Source organism: Salmo trutta, chromosome 6 (genome assembly GCF_901001165.1).
Source record: "Salmo trutta chromosome 6, fSalTru1.1, whole genome shotgun sequence".
Taxonomy (NCBI): Eukaryota; Metazoa; Chordata; class Actinopteri; order Salmoniformes; family Salmonidae; genus Salmo; species Salmo trutta.
Genome location: NC_042962.1, coordinates 56512569 through 56530776, shown reverse-complemented (window position 1 = coordinate 56530776; position 18208 = coordinate 56512569). Strand labels below are relative to the sequence as shown.

Genomic DNA, 18208 nt, shown 5'->3' with positions numbered 1-18208 from the left:
GTAGAGGAGAGGAAACTGAGGACAGGGGAACAGTCCATTACAGGGAAATTAACCTACCGCTGCTCCCAGACATTACTAGAGAAGGGACAGTGGATGGGCATGAGATGGGGACAGAGAGAACTCACTCATATGCTATCTCTCAGATGTGTTCTACAGCGCTGTCTAAGTGTCATGCTACATGTCGGGCAGTGACTCATCTCTCGCTCTCTTTAATCTCTCTCTCTTCTATCTCGCACTAAATACACTCTCTCTTCCCTCCCTTTGTCTTCCTTTCTTTCGTGCTCTGTTTCTCACTCTACCTTTCTCTCCATGTCTCTCTCTCTATATATATCTCCCCCATCTCCCTATCTCTTTCTCTCTCTCTCTCTCTCTCTCTCTCAGTGTCTGACTCACTCCATCTGTGAGAGTGTTGCTGTTCCTTCTCATGCTGTGTTCTTGGGTAATCAGGCAGACAGACAGACAGGGATTGAGACAGACAGACAGACAGACAGACAGACAGACAGACAGACAGACAGACAGACAGACAGACAGACAGACAGACAGACAGGGAGGGAGGGAGGGAGACAGGGAGGGAGGGAGACAGGGAGGGAGACAGGGAGGGAGACAGGGAGGGAGACAGGGAGGGAGACAGGGAGGGAGACAGGGAGGGAGGGAGCCAGGGAGGGAGGGAGCCAGCCAGGGAGGGAGGGAGCCAGGGAGGGAGCCAGGGAGGGAGCCAGGGAGGGAGCCAGGGATGGAGCAAGGGAGGGAGCCAGGGAGGGAGCCAGGGAGGGAGCCAGGGAGGGAGCCAGGGAGGGAGCCAGGGAGGGAGGGAGAATGGCAGACAGGGAGGGGGCAGGGAGGGAGGCAGGCAGACAGTGAGGGGGGAAGGCAGGCTGCTCTGTATGTGTCAGCGGGCCTCTGACGCACGGCCAGCGCCAGACATGCTCAGAATCACAACAACATTTCCCAACGCATGGTGGCTACAGGGAGGTGACGCTTCCCAAATGGCACCCTATTCCCTATACAGTGCACTACTTTTGACCAGAGCCCTATGAGAAGTGCACTATGTAGGGAATAGGGTGCCATTTGGGATGCAGACGCTGTGCCACTGCTCGAGGTAGATGTTGCCCTTTACCACAGATCTAGGATCAGATCTCTCTAACTCCTATCCTAAACTTAACCATCAGGGGAATGACAAAATACCTGACCCTGTATCAGTGGTTAGGTAGCCTTTTTCCATGTGCTTCCTCTCTGCCGTGTTCGTTGTCATGTTAACCATGAGGCATAGCAATGATAAGGGAATTTCTTAGCTGTGCCACTACTACCATGCACTCCTTCCTGGTCTGAAACTGTGGTGATGCAGTTATTTCTGTGCCTCAGCAGCATGCAGCTCTGGTATCTCATTAGCATGGCCATGAGACACACCGATCTTGGGGGGGGGGACTTTTTTCTGGTTCATGTACAGTCAATGAACTAAGCAGACCAGACCCAGCTGCTAATGCATTGGGGCCTATGGGAGAGCCACCCCTTAAGCAGACCAGAAATGTGACCATTTCTTTCAATGGTAAACGGCCTGAGTGGGACCTCTTTATTTATCCACCATCTTTGATATAGATCTCTCCGATAAAGTCTTCCTCTGGTGCTGTTCAGTGTGGGTTAGACACATATTGGTTTGGGGCGGCAGGTAGCCTGGTGGTTAGAGTGTTGGGCCAGTAACCGAAAGGTTGCTAGATCAAATCCCTGAGCTGACAACGTAAAAATCTGTTGTTCTGCCCCTGAACAAGGCAGTTAACCCACTGTGTCTAGGCCGTCATTGTAAATAATAATTTATTCTTAACTGACTTGCCTGGTTAAATTGAATAGGCTGATATTTATGGCAGAGCACTGCGTTCACATTTCACACCAGCTGTGCCAACGCCTTCTGGCTTGTGTAAGGAAGGAGTGAGCTTCTACCAGAGAAGCTATAAGGTGAGATAAGATAAGCATATTTAGTTATGGTTGAGGGCAGGGGGGATAGTTTCTTCAGTGATGTCATTGCTATGCTAGTAAGGGACGACTAGCCGCCTTAACTATGAAGAAAACCTTGACCCAACCCTGCGACCTGCTAACTGGTTTTACAAAGAAAGGAACTCCAGTTATTGTCATTTTAGATGTAATCCTGATTCCTGATCTTCCCTACCACACATATGCTGTTAATTAATGACTGAAATATGCATATATTAATAATAATGGAGAGATATAGAGAGGAACTCCATGGAGAACCCAGTCCTTGAGTGGAACCCCTGCTTTGAATAAGGACCCCAAATCCCCAAAGTGAATACATTAACCCACTTTTCAATCCACATTCATTTAATGATATGTAGGAGGAGATTCATATCTGTCATGTTTTTTGTGTATATGTGGGGCTCCTGAGTGGCGCAGCGGTCTAAGGCACTGCATCTCAGTGCTAGAGGTGTCACTACAGACCCTGGTTCAATTCCAGGCTGTATCACCATGGGCTGTGATTGGGAGTCCCATAGGACGGTGCACAATTGGCCCAGCGTCGTCCGGGTTAGGGTTTGGCCGGGGTTGGCCGTCATTGTAAATAAGAATCTGTTCTTAACTGACTTGCCTAGTTAAATAAAGGTTAAAGAAAAATAATAATTTACCAGGTACACGTTGAGGTTAGGTTACCAGTAGTAGCCTTCCTTTCTAGACCCACAATCTCACACTGTTCAGAACAGTTTTTATGATTTTTTTCCTCATCTTCTCCTCTGGACAGGTGGACGTGCCACTGCTGAGCTGTTCTTGTCTAATGATGTTCTGTATTATGTCATTCTGTATTATGTTTCATGTTCTGTGTGGACCCCAGGAAGAGTAGCTGCTGCTTTTGCAACAGCTAATGGGGATCCTAATAAAATACCTAATTCCAGTCTTTACCAATACCCACAGCACCATCTGCTGGTTCAAGAACACACTACTAGAGGGCTCTACACAATTTATGAAAACATTTTCCTTAAAGTATAATTTGTTTTATTACTAATGTTACTTCAACAAAAAAAATACTTAAATACATGTTCTTGAAACATTTAACTGAAATACAGTAGCATCCCATGTATTCCTATGGAGGACTGGTTCTACTGGGGAGTGCCAATATGGTCGACAGGTGGCTTCAAAGCCTCTCAATGGATAATACATAGAATTCACAATCCAGGGTTTATATACATCATTGGGTGCACATAATAAGCACTAGTAGAAACACACAAATATAACAACAACATAAAAGAATGGGAAGATGGTTTTGTATGATGCACTGACAAAATGCATCATAACCCAGGGTTAGAGCCAAGATGGAGGTGCGGTTGCTTCAACACAGCGTCACCTATGAGTCATCTAGTGTGTATATCATAGAGAGAGCAAAGCGTTCAGTCAACAGCGACTAATGCATGCTGGTGTTGGGTGGGCTTTTGGAAGGCCACCCAACAGTCACTCTTTTCACGCCACTCACTCAGTCACTCTTTTTACGCCACTTCAATACAAAGTGATTTTCATAGTAGGTTAGGAGAGCATTTTCGCTAAACCTAACCCATTTCCTAACCTTAACCTCGGTCTCCTAACCTGCTGCATTAATTATCCTAACCTGTGGTGTAAGTTCTACTAACCTTCTCTGAAAAAAATTGTTTTTCGCCTTATGAATATGGAGTTTTTCCTGGTCACGATACATGGTCAGGAATCAGTCATCATTCATGAGTAGGGCCAAAGATGGTGGAAAAATCAAGATATCCCATGAAGGCTGTTTGCCATTGAAATAAATGTTCACAGTTCCCATCTACTTAATGGAATTTGTATTTGTTTCATTGACCCATTATTGACATTGTCCCAAAATGTTTTGTTTGTCGGCACTCAAGTTTTCAAGATATGTAACTTTCAAAATACAGAAATCGTCTGATTTCTGTATTTTGAAAGTGAAATATCTTGAAAACTTGACAGCAGCTGGGTCTGGTCTACTTAGTAAGTATTAGTTATTTTTAACCAGAAAAAAGGAGCCTATAAAATGTCTCACTTTCTCTTCTGTCTCATGAGCCATGCAGTGAGGATTCAGTTTCTTTCATTGGGTGGCAGCAAAGAGCTATCTCCAGTGCCACTAACAGCATTATAGTGGATCGGCAGTGTATCATTTACAGTGTAATCAATGGTTTATTACACAGAGAACTTGACTGGTTTTATGGACGACTGCTTAAACAGACCACTGACATTTCATATCATATGTAACGTGTCATTTAGCATGAAGCTGTGATGGTTGTGTTACAGTTGTGCCACCTATCATCTCTATGGGTCTGAAACCTCCAGTGATGCCCTTGATGACTTTCTAGTGACAGGGCTCTAATGCTGTCTTTCACCTTCTCTCTCTCTCTCTCTCTCTCTCTCTCTCTCTCTCTCTCTCCAGATCACGGGGGCGATCCTCTTAGCTGTGGGACTATGGGGGAAGTTTATGCTGGGTGCGTACATATCTATCATCGCTGACAGCTCCACCAACGCTCCTTATGTTCTCATTGGCACCGGAGCATGCATCATCGTGTTCGGACTGTTTGGATGCTTCGCTACCTGCCGCGGGAGCCCATGGATGCTCAAGCTGGTGAGAGCTAGGAGAAGTTGGTGAGAGCTAGGAGAAGTTGGCGGGAGCTAGGAGAAGTTGGCGGGAGCTAGGAGAAGTTGGCGAGAGCTAGGAGAAGTTGGCGAGAGCTAGGAGAAGTTGGCGAGAGCTAGGAGAAGTTGGCGAGAGCTAGGAGAAGTTGATGAGAGCTAGGAGAAGTTGGTGAGAGCTAGGAGAAGTTGGTGAGAGCTAGGAGAAGTTGGTGAGAGCTAGGAGAAGTTGGCGGGAGCTAGGAGAAGTTGGCGGGAGCTAGAAGAAGTTGATGAGAGCTAGGAGAAGTTGGTGAGAGCTAGGAGAAGTTGATGAGAGCTAGGAGAAGTTGATGAGAGCTAGGAGAAGTTGGCGAGAGCTAGGAGAAGTTGGCGGGAGCTAGGAGAAGTTGGCGGGAGCTAGGAGAAGTTGGCGGGAGCTAGGAGAAGTTGGCGAGAGCTAGGAGAAGTTGGCGAGAGCTAGGAGAAGTTGGCGAGAGCTAGGAGAAGTTGGCGAGAGCTAGGAGAAGTTGGCGAGAGCTAGTAGAAGTTGATGAGAGCTAGTAGAAGTTGATGAGAGCTAGGAGAAGTTGGTGAGAGCTAGGAGAAGTTGGTGAGAGCTAGGAGAAGTTCATGAGAGCTAGGAGAAGTTCATGAGAGCTAGAAGAAGTTGATGAGAGCTAGGAGAAGTTGATGAGAGCTAGGAGAAGTTGATGAGAGCTAGGAGAAGTTGATGAGAGCTAGGAGAAGTTGATGAGAGCTAGGAGAAGTTGATGAGAGCTAGGAGAAGTTGGCGAGAGCTAGGAGAAGTTGGCGAGAGCTAGGAGAAGTTGGCGAGAGCTAGGAGAAGTTGGCGAGATCTAGGAGAAGTTGGCGGGAGCTAGGAGAAGTTGGCGGGAGCTAGGAGAAGTTGGCGAGAGCTAGGAGAAGTTGGCGAGAGCTAGGAGAAGTTGGCGAGAGCTAGGAGAAGTTGGCGAGAGCTAGGAGAAGTTGGCGAGAGCTAGGAGAAGTTGATGAGAGCTAGGAGAAGTTGATGAGAGCTAGAAGAAGTTGATGAGAGCTAGGAGAAGTTGGTGAGAGCTAGGAGAAGTTGGTGAGAGCTAGGAGAAGTTGATGAGAGCTAGGAGAAGTTGGTGAGAGCTAGGAGAAGTTGGTGAGAGCTAGGAGAAGTTGGTGAGAGCTAGGAGAAGTTGGTGAGAGCTAGGAGAAGTTGATGAGAGCTAGGAGAAGTTGGCGGGAGCTAGGAGAAGTTGGCGGGAGCTAGGAGAAGTTGGCGGGAGCTAGGAGAAGTTGGCGAGAGCTAGGAGAAGTTGGCGAGAGCTAGGAGAAGTTGGCGAGAGCTAGGAGAAGTTGGCGAGAGCTAGTAGAAGTTGATGAGAGCTAGGAGAAGTTGGTGAGAGCTAGGAGAAGTTGGTGAGAGCTAGGAGAAGTTCATGAGAGCTAGGAGAAGTTGATGAGAGCTAGAAGAAGTTGATGAGAGCTAGGAGAAGTTGATGAGAGCTAGGAGAAGTTGATGAGAGCTAGGAGAAGTTGATGAGAGCTAGGAGAAGTTGGCGAGAGCTAGGAGAAGTTGGCGAGAGCTAGGAGAAGTTGATGAGAGCTAGGAGAAGTTGATGAGAGCTAGGAGAAGTTGATGAGAGCTAGGAGAAGTTGATGAGAGCTAGGAGAAGTTGATGAGAGCTAGGAGAAGTTGATGAGAGCTAGGAGAAGTTGGCGAGAGCTAGGAGAAGTTGGCGAGAGCTAGGAGAAGTTGGCGAGAGCTAGGAGAAGTTGGCGAGATCTAGGAGAAGTTGGCGGGAGCTAGGAGAAGTTGGCGGGAGCTAGGAGAAGTTGGCGGGAGCTAGGAGAAGTTGGCGAGAGCTAGGAGAAGTTGATGAGAGCTAGGAGAAGTTGATGAGAGCTAGGAGAAGTTGATGATGAGAGCTAGGAGAAGTTGGTGAGAGCTAGGAGAAGTTGGTGAGAGCTAGGAGAAGTTGATGAGAGCTAGGAGAAGTTGATGAGAGCTAGGAGAAGTTGATGAGAGCTAGGAGAAGTTGGTGAGTGCTAGGAGAAGTTGGTGAGAGCTAGGAGAAGTTGGTGAGTGCTAGGAGAAGTTGGTGAGAGCTAGGAGAAGTTGATGAGAGCTAGGAGAAGTTGGTGAGAGCCAGGAGAAGTTGGTGAGAGCCAGGAGAAGTTGGTGAGAGCTAAGAGAAGTTGATGAGAGCTAGGAGAAGTTGTCATCCGAGTAACTCAAATGTGTTCATTTCTTCCCACTGGGGAAGAAACAGAATTCAACATCTATTCCACATTGGTTCAAAGTAATATCATTGAAATGACGTGGAAACAACGTTAATTCAACCAGTGTATGCCCAGTGGGTTTGTTTCTGTCTTTGTTTCGTTTTTGATTTCTTTCCTTCTAAAAATGTCTTCCTTTCCTACTGTCATTCAACGTTCCTTGCAGTGTTTCGAGGATCTTATTGTGAGCAAAGGGTGAGAAAGTCTGCAAAATATACACAGTAACTCATTGTCCGTTTTGTTGTCCCCTGTGTGCCCTCTCTCTGCAGTATGCCATGTTCCTGTCCCTGATCTTCCTGGCAGAGCTTGTGGCTGGCATCTCCGGCTTTGTCTTTCGTCATGAGGTAGGTGGCCCTGCCATACCTGCCTCTGGCACTCACCCACAGGATCATGAGTACCCACCCACTGGGTACAGATGTCAATTCAACGTCTATTCCACGTTAGTTAAACTTAATTTTGTTGAACTGACATGGAAACAATGTTGATTCAACCAGTGTGTGCCCAGTGGGCAGAATTCATCGGTCAGAGTGTCCATCTGTTTCACAACAGGAGAAGCTATGAACACAATAAGAACTGTGTGTTTGTGTTCCCAGATAAAGGGAACCTTCCAGAGGACCTTCAGTGAGGCAGTGAAGAACTACAATTCCCAGGACGAGAGGAGCCTGGCTGTGGACAATGTGCAGCGCAGTGTGAGTGACGGTCATTTTGACAGCCAAATTAGGATTGTGATTAAAAACGGATGGTGATAAATCTCTCTCTCCAACCCCCCTCTCTCTCTATCTCTCTTGCTCTCTCCATCCCTCTCTCTCTCTCTCTCCTCTCCCTCTCCATCCCTCTCTCGCTCTCTCTTGCTCTCTCTCCCTCTCCATCTCTCTCCATCCCCCTCTCTCCCTCCAGTTGAAATGCTGTGGTGTGCTGAACTACACCAGCTGGTTGTCCAGTATCTGGTTCCCTAACAACGGCATCCCACCCAGCTGCTGTGCCAGCATCTCTGACTGTAACTCTTCTGACCTGCGCAATGTCACCATAGCCCCCAGCAAGGTCCACCAGCAGGTCAGACACACACACGGACAGACAGACACACACCGTATACACTGACAAACACACTCACTTGTCTTGTCTTCTACAGGGCTGTTATGAGCTGGTGACTGACTTCATTGAGACTAACATGGGGATCATTGCCGGAGTGACATTTGGAATAGCTGTCTCACAAGTAAGTAACAGTATGGACCAGCTGTTCTTCCACTCTCCTTCTGTGTGTGTGTGTGTGTGTGTGTGTGTGTGTGTGTGAGCGTGTGCCCAGTGCAGGTTATTAATGATTACACACGGCTGGGGCGATGTTCACCGCTGCTCCTTCAGACCCAATCAGCTAGTCCGCCACTCAGAGCCTGTTCCATCACACACATACCATTCAGGCGCGCCTCGGGAACTATTATGCAGACCAGAGTACAAGAGCACACACACACGCTCTCCATCCCTCTCGCTTTTCCACATACGCATACAGACACACACACACTCTCTCTCTCCCCTACCTCCTTCCTTCTCCAGCTCCCTCTCTCCATTCCTCTTCTCTCTCCATTTCTCCTCTCTCTCTCCATTTCTCCTCTCTCTCTCCATTTCTCCTCTCTCTCTCCTCATTTCTCCTCTCTCTCCCTCTCTCCATTCCTCTTCTCTCTCCATTTCTCCTCTCTCTCCCTCTCCTCATTTCTCCTCTCCCTCCTTCGCTCTCTCCTCATTTCTCCTCTCTCTCTCTACTCTGCGCGAATGTGGTCGTTACCTCCTGCTCGGGCTGACATGCTCGATTAGCCCCACAGCGCCGCTCGTCGTCACAGCGACCCCCTCCATTACCCTTAATGGGCCTGGGGGAGGTAGGTAGAGAGAGTGAGAGTGTGTGTGTGTCTCCGTGGATGCTGTGACCTGCGACGGCCTGCTCTTCTGCAGTCCCGAGCCCATTAATTGCACCGTAAACGTTATGGAGGGAAGCGGCGAGGGGAGAAGGAGGGGTGGCAGAGAGATCAATGACACCTCTTAGAGGAGCAGCCACCCCTTTAATGCATCTTATCCCTGATCCCTCCTCTCTCCCTTCCCTGATCCCTCCTCTCTCCCTTCCCTGATCCCTCCTCTCTCCCTTCCCTGATCCCTCCTCTCTTCCTTCCCTGATCCCTCCTCTCCTCCTTCCCTGATCCCTCCTCTCTTCCTTCCCTGATCCCTCCTCTCTTCCTTCCCTGATCCCTCCTCTCTTCCTTCCATGATCCCTCCTCTCCTCCTTCCCTGATCCCTCCTCTCCTCCTTCCCTGATCCCTCCTCTCTTCCTTCCCTGATCCCTCCTCTCCTCCTTCCCTGATCCCTCCTCTCCTCCTTCCCTGATCCCTCCTCTCTTCCTTCCCTGATCCCTCCTCTCCTCCTTCCCTGATCCCTCCTTGGCCCTCCATCCCCCGGCAATGAGGATGGAGGGAAGAGGGGGAGGGTGGAGGGAAGAGGGGGAGGGTGGAGGAAAGAGGGGGAGGGTGGAGGGAAGAGGGGGAGGATGGAGGAAAGAGGGGAAAGGTGGAGGGAAGAGGGGGAGGATGGAGGAAAGAGGGGAAAGGTGGAGGGAAGAGGGGGAGGATGGAGGGAAGAGGGGAAAGGTGTAGGAAAGAGGGGGAGGGTGGAGGGAAGAGGGGGAGGATGGAGGAAAGAGGGGAAATGTGGAGGGAAGAGGGGGAGGATGGAGGGAAGAGGGGAAAGGTGGAGGAAAGAGGGGGAGGATGGAGGGAAGAGGGGAAAGGTGGAGGGAAGAGGGGGAGGATGGAGAGAAGAGGGGAAAGGTGGAGGGAAGAGGGGGAGGATGGAGGGAAGACTGAGGACCTCTAAGAGAGATGATTTATTGTGTTCTGTTGGAACTGACTCATTTTCATCACCACCCCTCTCCCTCTCTTTTTCTCTCTCTCTCCCACTCTCTCTCTCTTTCTCCCACCCTCTCTTTTTTCACTCTCTCTCTCTTTCTCTCCAGTCAATTGGTATGCTGTTGGCATGCTGTCTGTCGCGGCTTATCACTGCCAACCAATATGAGATGGTGTAGCAGTGAGGTGCAGGTGAGTCTGACACACACACAAATACTTTATTTGAATCCACCAATCAAATTTACAAAAAAAGGATCCAAACAGTTCAAAGGTCCATGTATGCATGGCACTCAAGGGTACAGAAAGCACATCCTTCTCCAAACAGCTAGGCTGCCACCATCTTGCACCTCCACCCCAGGCTGTCCCAGCATGCCACGAGGGGCTGGCATTTAAGCAGCTTCTCAGCAAAGGCCTGCTCCATGTAGCCGTCCAATGAGCAGCCCACTTCCAAAACGAACACCTCCCCCTGGCCTCCCCCCACAACAACAACATCTGGCACACAGGAAAACCCACCGTCATCAATATCAAACGAGCTTCCCTCACACAAGAATGTTTATGCATACGTGCTGTTGGTGAGACCACTTGTCCCACCTTGCTGGCTATTTATCACGGTTGTCGTAGGATGAAGCGGACCAAAGTGCAGCGTGATTATCGTTCCACATATTTTATTGAACTGTGAAACTATGCAATACATACAAAATAAACTGAATAAACAAAAACAACAAACCGTGACGAAGAGTTAACATACACGTACTCAAAAACAATCTCCCACAAACCCAGGTGGGAAAAACACCTACTTAAGTATGATCTCCAATTAGAGACAACGATGACCAGCTGCCTCTAATTGGAGATCATCCCAAACAAAACCTAACATAGAAATACAAAAACTAGAACATAACATAGAAAATCTAAACTAGAAAAACCCCTGTCACGCCCTGACCTACTCTACCATAGACAATAACAGCTTTCTATGGTCAGGACATGACACTATCAGGTCAACAAGGCGGTCATGTCTAGCAATGTATAAATCCTTGTATGATCAGCAGCCATTCATAACATGGGCAATGGACTCCATTTCATTTGACTCATGTAGAATACAAAATGGGTCATTATCTGCAGGGTACCAGAGTGCTACACACACACACACACACTTGTGTAGTGCTATTTGTCTCTGTGACTAAGCAGTGTAATAAGGGGTTGTGTCACAGACCTCCATGGCTGGAACCCCTACAGCCCCCTGCAAGTCGCAGTCAAACACACACACACACACACACACACACAAACGTGATCTCACTATGCAAGGTGGTTATCGCTAGCTCACACCTTCCCAGCAGGCCCCTCTAATTGGCCGTCCCCGACTGTGCTGCTGTGGATTATAACTAAAGCTGTTTGGCTCGCAATTAAACACTCTGATTTATACCGTGTTGGCAGGGCTGTGTGGCGTGATTATGCCTTAAAGAGTTAGAATCCCCCACTTCTCCCCCCTATGACACACTGGCTTAACCTCATAGGGTTTAGCCTCATAGGGTTTAGCCTGCTAGCGGTTAGCATGGCCGAGCTTCACCAGAGCGTCATTGTCAATTCGAAGCTTGCAGAAACTGTTACTGGCTCCTATCCACCAGACACTGGTTGGCTGTTTCGTCACTTCAGAAGCCTCAGGGCTCTAAATAGACCTGAAGCCTGGCACGGGAGGCTCCGGGAGGGTTAACCGACAGACTGCGTTCCACAGGTGCAGAGAGAGAGAGTGGCATTTAGGCTTCTTACACACGTCACAGTCCAAAGGCTCCGCTCATTACAGCAGACAAATGGCTATCCCTCTGGATGTGTGGCGGCCCTGCAGAGACTTCTCAGGGAGATCTGTCCTCCAAAAGCTTCAGGTGACAAGTTCCAAAAGAGAGGATCCCCTCGTTGTCACTGATTATGGGGGGTGGTGATGGTGTTTTCAGGGAATGTAGACACACATGCGCAGACACACACGTACACACACAATCATGTTGAGTCTCTCTGTGATTGTCGGCACCTTTGTTCTTGTTTCCTTCCAGGGAGACCAGGAGGAGGAGAAAGTACACGTCACCTTGGAAACTGGGGAGGAACACACCCAAACGCTGGCACACTCCATTACTTTTCCACTCCTTATCTTTCTTACTTTATCGCTCTCTTTTTCTCTCTTTCATCTCTTTGAACACATTCCTTAATATGCCATCATGCCATGATTAAAAATGTTACCTTTCAAGACTTTGAATGGTTGTCGATTAGCACCTGCCTCAGCCATATGCTCCGATCCAGGCATGCCATGCCTAATTGAAATAGTACCAATCTTCACTTACACAAGTTGACAATATTCCTAAGAAATTGCCTTGATGCAACATAGCTCCTTGTTCGACGGCTATCTTCCCCAGTCTAAATTTCCTGGAAATAATTTGAGAGATGCCATCAGAATTTCCAATATGAGGTCTTTGAAAGAAACTTGAGCCCACTCAGAAGGGACAGAGTTTCTCTAACTGACACACACACACACTCTCTCTCACACACACGCACACAGCATCTGCTTTTTGCTGCTACGTGGACAACAGTAAACCTACATCCTGCTTCTAATGACTATCACTCTAAATGACCTTGTGCAAGTTGCTCTCTGTGGATGTGTATTTGCGATGCGTTTAGATCCTCTGTATTCAGTTGAGTCCTGTACTTGGTGATCTCTGCCACTCCCTCCCCTGTGCCTTCTGTCTGTCAGTTAGTTAGTCATAATGTTGTTTTGTTGTTGTAATATTTTATTTCATTTTAAAAGTCTTAACTAGTCATGCGTGTTTCTATAACAGTAGTCTGAGACACAGCCATTTTTCTGGTTTAAACCCCAGTTTTGGTGTTCAAATGTTTTTACACATTCACCTTCTGCTTGAGATCCCACTCTATTTTACTGTCCTTGTCCGTTCTCCAGCACATCCAGTTCTCTCTCTCTCTCTCTCTCTCTCTCCACCGCCACACCCCAGTACATTCGGTTCCAACTCCCTTCCCCCTGACGAGAGAGAGAGAGAGAACTGGATGTGCTGGAGAATGGACAAGGATAGTAAAATAGAGTGGGATCGCTGCACAAACTAGAGTTTCACTGAGTCAGCACTGCTTTCTGATGATGAGAGAAGACTATTCTACTTCCGGTCTTTTGTTGTTGCCGTTTGCTTCTCACTATATGGGATTGGTAGACAGAGAGAGAGCCCACTGGGCACACACTGGTTGAATCAACGTTGTTTCCACATCATTTCAATGAAATGACGTGGAATAGACGATGAATTGATGTCTGTGTCCAGTGAAAGAAAGAGAGAGAGAGCGAGAGAGAGAGATAGAGAGAGAGTCATTCTCAGTGGTAGGACTTGAGGTGTTCGAGCTCGATTCGGTCTGTCATTGCTCTGGCTTGGAACAATCAAATGAAATACCACTTTCTGAAGATTTGCCACATTTGTGTATTACTTAAATGGAGAATCAGTAATATGACAGCAACCTCTTAGGTGGTAATGACTGTAGGAATACTAAGCTTTAGTGGGGGCCTGGGGGTAGAATGGAGTGGGGCAGACCACCGAGGTCACTGACACTGTTACTGGTTTAATTCAACTGTCATGTGAGTACAGCAAGCTGGTTCTAAGATTCTATTTCTGTAATTACTAGGATTATTTTAGTTTTTTTGTTTTGGGGTTTTGACGCATTCTGAAGTTGCTCTGTGTTTTCAGTGGATCAGTATAAAACCAATGTACATGATCAATTAATCTCTCAATCCAAAATTGGACAGATGAAATAAGACTTTGTATAAAAAAAAGAAAACGTTTTAAAATGCATCACCAGCTAGCATGCCAACAAATGTACGTTGATATTGTGAACAATTGTGATCTTGAATGTATTAATAAAATGGCCATTACATCGTTTCAGTTGTGAGCTTCTGTTGTGAGATATTTACTCTCTCTTTTGTTTCTAGAACCGAGTATTTTTTGTTGTTGATAATAAGGTGGGTAGTTAATCATCATTCATTAATTCTGCCCCTGATAAATCCAATATAATTTACAGGTAGCAATAATATTTTTTACCCCACGGTGTCACTATCACATCTATGAAAAACGTATTCGCGATCCCGTCTAGAAAGAGTGTTCGTGAGGCAGGCTTGACCACAGAATTAGCAATTAGAATAATTTAATTCGAGGAATTTAATAGGATCCTTATGGGCTTAACTGTAAAAAAAAAAAAAAAAATTGCGAACAAGAACAACATCCAATGAAATCCTTACCGTTTGTTATAATGTAACGTATTCACAATGGACATCCGTATTCGTGATCATGAATCTGTTACAGCATCAGAAACTATACTATGTTGACACAGCATAAAAAACGAACTACTTTGTTGATAGTGTATACATTGTTAAAATTGTCACTAGTACATCTACTACGTAAAGTGTTTTTGTGGGCAGGAATGACGCAACCCCAGCCTGAATTAAACTCCTGCTTCATCACGTCGCTAAGTTTCCTCAGACGAGCCTGCTCTTTCACCACTCAAATTGCATAATTATGATTCCTTCCTCGCCTCCGTATTTCTTTGAAAGGATGTCATTTGAGACGCTCATATTCAAATGTACACGAGCCCTGGTTTTACTAAAACTGTGAAAGCAAGTTTTTCACAGTACACATTTGAGTCATCAGTATTGAAGTGACATTATGTTATTTTCTTCATAAGTATGGAAGGAATGTAAAGATACGTGTTTTTGTTTTTTGAAGGAAGTAAACATGTTCTAACCGGGAGCTGACTTGGCAGAAAATCAGCCGGGTTGGTGAGAAACCGGCTAAAATGTGATTGGCTGGAAACGGAGTTACGGTTTGTGGGCTGATGCAAGTGCGCCACTACTGCACATCACCGTCCTCCTGCTGGTGCTGGGGATTTATTCAACTAGCAAACTGCTATCGCTCACAACAAGCTGGCAAATTAAGACTTTATGCCTTCCACAGAAGTTTAACAAGTGAAGTGGTTATTCGGGAAAATACCAGGGACAATAACATCACTGTGAGTTTGTACTGCTTGAGCTCAATTTATTCTCCAAATATGGCTAGCTAGCTAATGTTAGCTGTTCATTCAGTTAGATGCTTCCGTTCTCAACTATCGGCTAGTGTAAGGATTTCTTCATTTTTGCTAGGCCTACTGTGCAACTAGTGATACTGAAATAACGTTACCTGAAGTAACTAACCGTATGGTGTCTTATTTCAGGTCGTTCATCCTGTTACTTTGGCCTGAGGGGGAAACATCCGACTGAGACAGATCCGGGAACGCCCTTAGAAAAAAGCCACTTGTTAGTCAATTAGTGAGTAACGTTAGGTAGTACAGTTCTCACAAGGCAGGCAAGACGTTTGAGAAGTCTGGACGTTTCCTCGGACTGAGTAAGCTTTTGCAGCAGCTAAATTTGTAATTGTAATCCGATAAAGAGCATTAGCTAGTTAGCTTGCTAAGGTTGATTTCAGACTGAGTAAAACTGCATTATCATCGGTGACGTGAGGTAACTAGATTGTCTGCACGCGGTCAGATTTCTCGCAAAAATGATGCAAATTTCGGATTCGTACAATCAAAAGAATTCATTGTTCAATGCAATGAACCGCTTTATTGGTGCCGTAAATAACATGGATCAGACGGTGATGGTTCCTAGTCTGCTAAGAGACGTGCCTCTAGACGAGGAAGAAGAGGTGAAAACGATATCACCGATTAGGACCGCCAGCAATGGGTCAGCCACCTATTTCCAGGACGGGGACATGTACAATTACTATGTGCTGTTAAAATCGATCAGGAATGACATCGAATGGGGGGTCCTACAAGCAGACGACAGGCGGAAAGAAAAAATGGGGGTGACCGCGTTGGACATATCCAGAATAGAATCCGATGATGATGACTTGGAGAAACAATTTCATTATCATTTGACCGGACTGCACACTGTTCTGTCCAAGCTTACCCGGAAAGCAAACACCCTCACGAACAGGTACAATCAGGAGATTGGAGTAAGGGGCTGTGGACTGTGACTACTATAAAGTTGAGCGTGTCAGACGATAACATCAAAAGTCATTGGTGAACAGTGGAATGGGGGGGATGTCCTAGTGATATCGTTTGTATTTATTCCCACAGTGGGAATGTAACCTACTAGACGTTTCATATGCATTGTTAAACATTTTCCATCAACTGTTTGAATGATTGTTTGCACTAAGTCTTGTGTATTAATGGCTTGTTGTATGGATGGTCTATCCATGTTAAGATTTTGTTGTTGATTGGGCCACATTGCATAATGCCTACTGACAGTGATTTCATATGTTACGGTAGCAATGAGTCATTGCCATTAACTAAATCATGTGCTTGATAATCTATGAACTGGAATCAAATGATAATTATTTTGAATTTGAGAGATTCCAAGAGATTAACACCAACTGTAAACCTTATTTAAGCACCATTTTATTTTTCTATAGGAACGACGCCTCAGCGATTAAACATCTTCTCATTGTTATGTTGTGATCAGTTTATTTGACACAGTCACTGGTTTATTGAGAGGTACACAACTTCGGCATAACAGTTTTGTGACTTGATTGATTAAACTGTAAGATTGTGATTAGTCTGTGAACTGATGCCTACAGTGGGTATAGGAAGTCACCACCCCCTTTCAAAATGTTCACCTTTTGTTGCCTTACAGCCTGAAATGAAAACACATACATTTAGACTTTTTTCAGCTTTATTTACACACCCTAACCCACAATATCCAAGTGAATTTTTGTCTTCAAAACTCAAAGTAAAACAGTAAAATACCCTATTTGGATAAGTGAACACCCCCCTTAGAATTAAACTTGCTGAGGTATAACCAACCACCTTCCAGATCACAAGTCAAGCTAATTGTTTTCCATCTGTGATCCATTTTAGGACTTTGATTAGTTCAGAATAAAAGCAGTTGTTCATAGAGGACTCCACTGCTTAATAGTGCAATTCAAAGCAAAGAATCCACTATGGTAGGAAAGGTACTGTCAAAAGATCTACGAGATAAAGTCGGGATGGATATAAAAAGATTTCAAAGGCTTTGTCCCTCGGAGCACAAGACCATTATTAACAAGTGGTTAAGGCGTATGGCACCACTCAGACCCCGCATAGATCAGGCCGTCCCTCCAAACTGGATGCCTGGGCAAGGAGGAGACTGATCAGAGAGGCTACCAAGAAGCCATTGGTGACTTTGAAGGAGTTTCAGGCCTTTATGGTAAAGACTGGTCAATGTGTGCATGTGCCCACTATCACAAGTGCTCCACAAATCTGGCCTCTATGGGAGGGTGGCAAGAAGAAAAAACCTACATAAAGTCTCGTTTGAGCTTTGCCAAAAAGCACATTGTAGATTCCGAGACCAAGTGGCAAAAGATGCTGTGGTCAGATGACACTAAAATTGAACTTTTTGGTCTGAATGCAAAACGATATGTCTGGAGAAAACCCAATACATCTTTCCACCCAAAGAACACCATGCCTACAATAAAGAACACCATGTCTACCTTAAAACACGGTGGTGGCAGCATCCTATTGTGGAGGTGTTTCTCTTCAGCAGGGTCAGGATAGTAGGGAAAATGGACAGTGCAAAATACCGACAGATTCTTGAGGAGAACCGGCTGCCCTCTGCCAGGAAGTTGAAAATGGGATGATGGTTCACTTTTCAACATGACAATGACCCAAAGCACACTGCCAAAGCAACCGTACAGTGGCTGAAAGACAAGAAGATGAATGTCCTTGAGTGCCTAGTCAGAGCCCCGATCTAAATCCCATTGAGAATCTGTGGAATGACTTGGAAGAGTGCAGTCCATAAGCGGTCACCATGCAATTTGACTGAGCTTCACCAATTCTGCAGGGGAATGGGCAAATATTGCACGGTCTAGATGTGCAAAGTTAGTGGAGACGTATTCAAAAAGACAAATGACTGTAATTCAAGCAAAAGGTGGTTCAACCAAGTATTCACTAGGGGGTGTTCACTTATCCAAATAGGGTATTTTGCAGTTTTAATTTGAATACATTTTTGTAAGAATTATAAAAAATAAAAAAAAATTACTTGGATATTCTGGGTTACTGTGTGTAAATATAGCTGAAAAAGTCATTTTATGTGTTTTCGTTTCAGGCTGTAACAACATGCCCAAACCGGACGCGTGCGTGTGTCCGCGTGCGCCATCGTGCAAAAATTGAGTTTGTCCCCCCACACCAAACGCGATCACAACACGCAGGTTGAAATATCAAAACAAACTCAGAACCAATTATTATCTTAATTTGGTAACAGGTCGAAAAGCATTAAACATTTATGGCAATTTAGCTACCTAGCTTGCAGTTGCTAGCTAATTTGTCCTACTTAGCTAGCTTGCTGTTGATAGCTAATTTGTCTTGGGATATAAACATTGGGTCGTTATTTTACCTGAAATGTACAAGGTCCTCTACTCCTACAATTA

The 18208-nt window shown here is 45.9% G+C and overlaps 2 protein-coding genes across 2 annotated transcripts in view; both read left to right on the top strand.

Moving 5' to 3' along the window:
* Nucleotides 1-13654, top strand: part of LOC115196371 (tetraspanin-7-like) — a 36625-nt gene extending 22971 nt beyond the window's left edge. Inside the window, exons 2-8 of the mRNA XM_029757135.1 lie at nucleotides 4409-4597; nucleotides 7128-7202; nucleotides 7452-7547; nucleotides 7756-7911; nucleotides 7988-8071; nucleotides 9851-9932; nucleotides 11783-13654. Of these exons, the coding sequence (XP_029612995.1) occupies nucleotides 4409-4597; nucleotides 7128-7202; nucleotides 7452-7547; nucleotides 7756-7911; nucleotides 7988-8071; nucleotides 9851-9919 (669 nt within the window). The 3' untranslated portion in view covers nucleotides 9920-9932; nucleotides 11783-13654. The remainder of the gene's footprint in view (nucleotides 1-4408; nucleotides 4598-7127; nucleotides 7203-7451; nucleotides 7548-7755; nucleotides 7912-7987; nucleotides 8072-9850; nucleotides 9933-11782) is intronic.
* An 818-nt stretch (nucleotides 13655-14472) lies between these two features.
* Nucleotides 14473-16254, top strand: LOC115196372 (mid1-interacting protein 1-B). The gene is made up of 2 exons (XM_029757136.1): nucleotides 14473-14777; nucleotides 14979-16254. Exon 2 carries the CDS (start codon nucleotides 15305-15307, stop codon nucleotides 15776-15778), a length of 474 nt encoding a protein of 157 aa, XP_029612996.1. The 5' UTR covers nucleotides 14473-14777; nucleotides 14979-15304; the 3' UTR covers nucleotides 15779-16254.
* Nucleotides 16255-18208: the final 1954 nt, after the last annotated feature.

Excerpts from the sequence above, each read along its gene's own strand:
- LOC115196372 (XM_029757136.1), top strand. The coding sequence starts at position 15,305 with ATGATGCAAATTTCGGATTCGTACAATCAAAAGAATTCATTGTTCAAT.